Source organism: Etheostoma spectabile, chromosome 24 (assembly GCF_008692095.1).
Source record: "Etheostoma spectabile isolate EspeVRDwgs_2016 chromosome 24, UIUC_Espe_1.0, whole genome shotgun sequence".
Lineage (NCBI taxonomy): Eukaryota > Metazoa > Chordata > Actinopteri > Perciformes > Percidae > Etheostoma > Etheostoma spectabile.
The window spans coordinates 7,361,186-7,364,274 of NC_045756.1; the positions used below are offsets into that span (position 1 = coordinate 7,361,186).

At 39.2% G+C, this 3,089-nt stretch overlaps 1 protein-coding gene and 1 long non-coding RNA gene across 5 annotated transcripts in view; one reads left to right on the forward strand and one right to left on the reverse strand.

Moving 5' to 3' along the window:
- LOC116674093 (uncharacterized) overlaps positions 1-3,089 on the forward strand; it is a 15,972-nt gene that overhangs the window by 6,040 nt on the left and 6,843 nt on the right. The window lies entirely within an intron of this gene.
- Positions 1-3,089, reverse strand: part of LOC116674032 (NGFI-A-binding protein 1) — a 27,122-nt gene continuing 24,033 nt past the window's right edge. For 2 of the 4 annotated variants that reach the window (XM_032506524.1, XM_032506521.1), the window contains 2 exons: positions 673-849; positions 1-101 (listed from right to left, as the gene is read on the reverse strand). In XM_032506524.1, the coding sequence (XP_032362415.1) occupies positions 25-101; positions 673-849 (254 nt within the window). In that variant the 3' untranslated portion in view covers positions 1-24. The remainder of the gene's footprint in view (positions 102-672; positions 850-3,089) is intronic. The other 2 variants (XM_032506523.1, XM_032506522.1) reach the window with 1 other exon arrangement.

The window sequence follows — 3,089 nt, forward strand, 5'->3', positions numbered from 1 at the left end:
GGTGGTAGGGCGAGGCGGGAGGCACTATGTGGAGTCTTCCGGCTCTGACTTGATGGTCTTCTTCTCTGGGTTGCTGGACGCTCGCTGCGACGTCCCGTTTTCTGAAGAAAAAGGACGGTATCGTCAGCAAAGCGCCTAATAATGCAGCACAAAGCATCGCACAAACTCATAACACAATCCAAATCAATTTTATTGTCATTGACACAATGTACAGGCACATATGCGTAGAAATGTAGGTCATTGCTTTTGGATACACAGTAGATTAAAAACTAAATATTTAAGGTTTTAAATTGACACCTGTCAACCCGCCAGTCGGTAACTTTGGCGGGTATAACATTGTAAAAAATATATTATAATATAGTATATTTCATCTACCAACCATCAACCCAAACACATATTTTTAAAGAAACATGGATGCTTAAATGTACTCAGCAGCACCCATAATCTGCTAAAAAAATTGGCTTGTGGAAATTGTGATTGGCTAGTGACTTTAAAAGTGTACTAGCCATGTTGGCTGGTGAATACAAAAGGTCATTTAAATCCCTGTGTGCAAATGTTGTAAATGTACCTGTGCACTGTAGTACAAAGGATGGAATGCTGGGAAATTGAATGCCTTCAACCATCTACCAGCCACTGTAAAACCTTGAATAATTTACATTTAACGTGACTAACCTGTTGCTGATGTTTTGGTCTCTTCTGTGTTGCTGTTGCTGTTGTTGTTGTTGTTGTTGTGGTTGTGGTTGTTGAGGTTGTGATGGCGCTTCAGTTCATTGGCTAGCTGCTTGCCCAATGGGAGGTCGCCTTCCTGCATGTTCTGACTGACCACACGCAAGTTGATTGGCCGTTCATCTGAGAGGACAGACGGGGACAACACGCACAAAAGACAGTTAGGCCTGGAACAATGATTACATCACTGTCTAATTGTCAATTTGTTTTATTTGTTTTACCCTATTAATTGCTATAATTAGTTAAGGTCCTAAGGCGTATGGCTGGTAATTGTTAATTTTGTTTAGTTATGCCAAATTGTAATTATAAAAGGGATTATTGGTCGGACTATATATTTTTATTGTTAGTTTAATTGTCAGTTGTTGGAATTTGACCCTAAACGCGTTCATAGCCACATGTACATATATGTATGTGTATATATATATATATATATATATATATATATATATATATATATATAAAGAGAAGTAGTTTACTTCATAGCCTGTGTATTTGTATTACATTATCTGGGTCACATGACACATAATAAATAACTAAAAGACGTACAGTATACTGGGATTAACTTAAAACTTAGTATGTTTTTAAAGTAATAAATAAATAACTATTTTTAAATTTGACCTAAAGAGACAACTATATTGTTAATCGCAATATTTCTGAGACAATATACAGAAGAATTTGGCATTGCTACAGCTCTACAAACAGCTTTTCTCATTGTGCTCAGCTCACGTTTCAGCTCTTCCTACAGTGTAGTTTTTTTGTTTTTTAACAATTCCCCATCATTAGACTGAAGGGAATCAGCCCAGATGTTGATCTAACACTGGCTTTGTTTTACAGCACATGTTTAATATTCCCGGTGGTAATAAAGTAAGTCAAGCTGCTGATCCCATGCGTTTCTCTTTTATTCCTTTTGAGAGCAAGAAAGAGATCCAGAAATAAAGAGAGAGAGAGAGAGAGAGAGAGCAGAAAGGTTTTACTGTATTTCCTCTGTGCTTGGTAACAAAATACAGATATTCTTATTAAAGTGACTATATGCAATGTTTTAATGTTTCTGAAAGTGTGTAATTTTATGATCATAACTGACCTGTGTGCATTTTATTTCTTTAGTTACGCTGCTCTGTTGAGAAAATGTGCATGAAAAGCAAAGAAAATTAAAAAGAAAGAAAGAAGAAAGAAAGAAAGGTAAGCGGTGAATAAGAGAGACATATACACAGGAATAGAGAGGATAAAATACAAACTGTGGGCAAAGGAAATAAATGACAAGGACAGGGAGAAGAAAGGGACAAGAAGAGAGAGAGGTAGACAAAGAGAGAAAGAGAGAGAGACGCCCCCCTCCAGGCAACTGGCTGGAGGTAAACAGGCGTGGGCGTGATAATTACAGGTGCATCGTGGGATTTGTGGGAACAGCTATATAATGAGCTGTCGGGAGTGGGTGGGGGAGGAAAATGGATGAAAATAAGATGGGGCCCGGAGGAGAAGTAAGATCCTGAATAATGATGCATGCGTCTCTTCTTCTTTTGTGTTCTGAGATGAGACGTGACAGCTGCCACGGCTGGGTGTGAAAAATCAGCACCTATAGGTGTTCTTATGATCCGCGCAGCCACGTACATGCACATCCTGCTGTGGCTTCCATGACACAAAATACTCATCAAACGCCGCACTCCAAAGAAAAAACAACAACATCAAGACACTTGAGTCTGTCTCTTTTTTGTTTCCTGCAGCCATAGCTGGATGTTTTACCCCTGATTGGACACTAGGGGCAGCGGTGAGCTAATCACTACTTTCGGAAGAAAAAAATCAGCTCATTTTCACCCCCGTCGTGTCAAAAAGCGACGCTTGGTCAGGTGCCTTTGGCGTTTGTCATTGACGCAAAAGTCTCCGTTAGCATCTTATTGATTTGTAGACCGGCTTGGCAGGACACGACCAGGGACATGAACCCCGCCCTCTTGGGTGAAAGCCTTGTGTTGTCAGTCTTCCATACTCGCTACCGTTGTCTCTCTTAATACTACGTCATCTTACAGCGCCGCGGTGGAGCGGCTGCTCTGCCCGATGTCTTCCATATAGACGCTAAAGTAGATACAGACGTGAGGAATCAGTAGAGAGAATGAGACAACACTAAGCTAACCTTGTGCCCGACGGTTTGCAGCAAGCATTTTGTTACCAAAGAAAATACCCAAATGTTAATTTTTGGCTAACTATATGCTAAAGCATTTTGTTACCAAAAAATAAAATACCCAAATGTTAGTTTTAGGATAACTATATGTCTGTAAGTTTAGCTAAAACATTTTGTTACCAAATAAAATATCCAAATGTTAGTTTTAGGCAAACTATATTATATGTCTGTAAGTTAAGCTTTAGGCTAACTA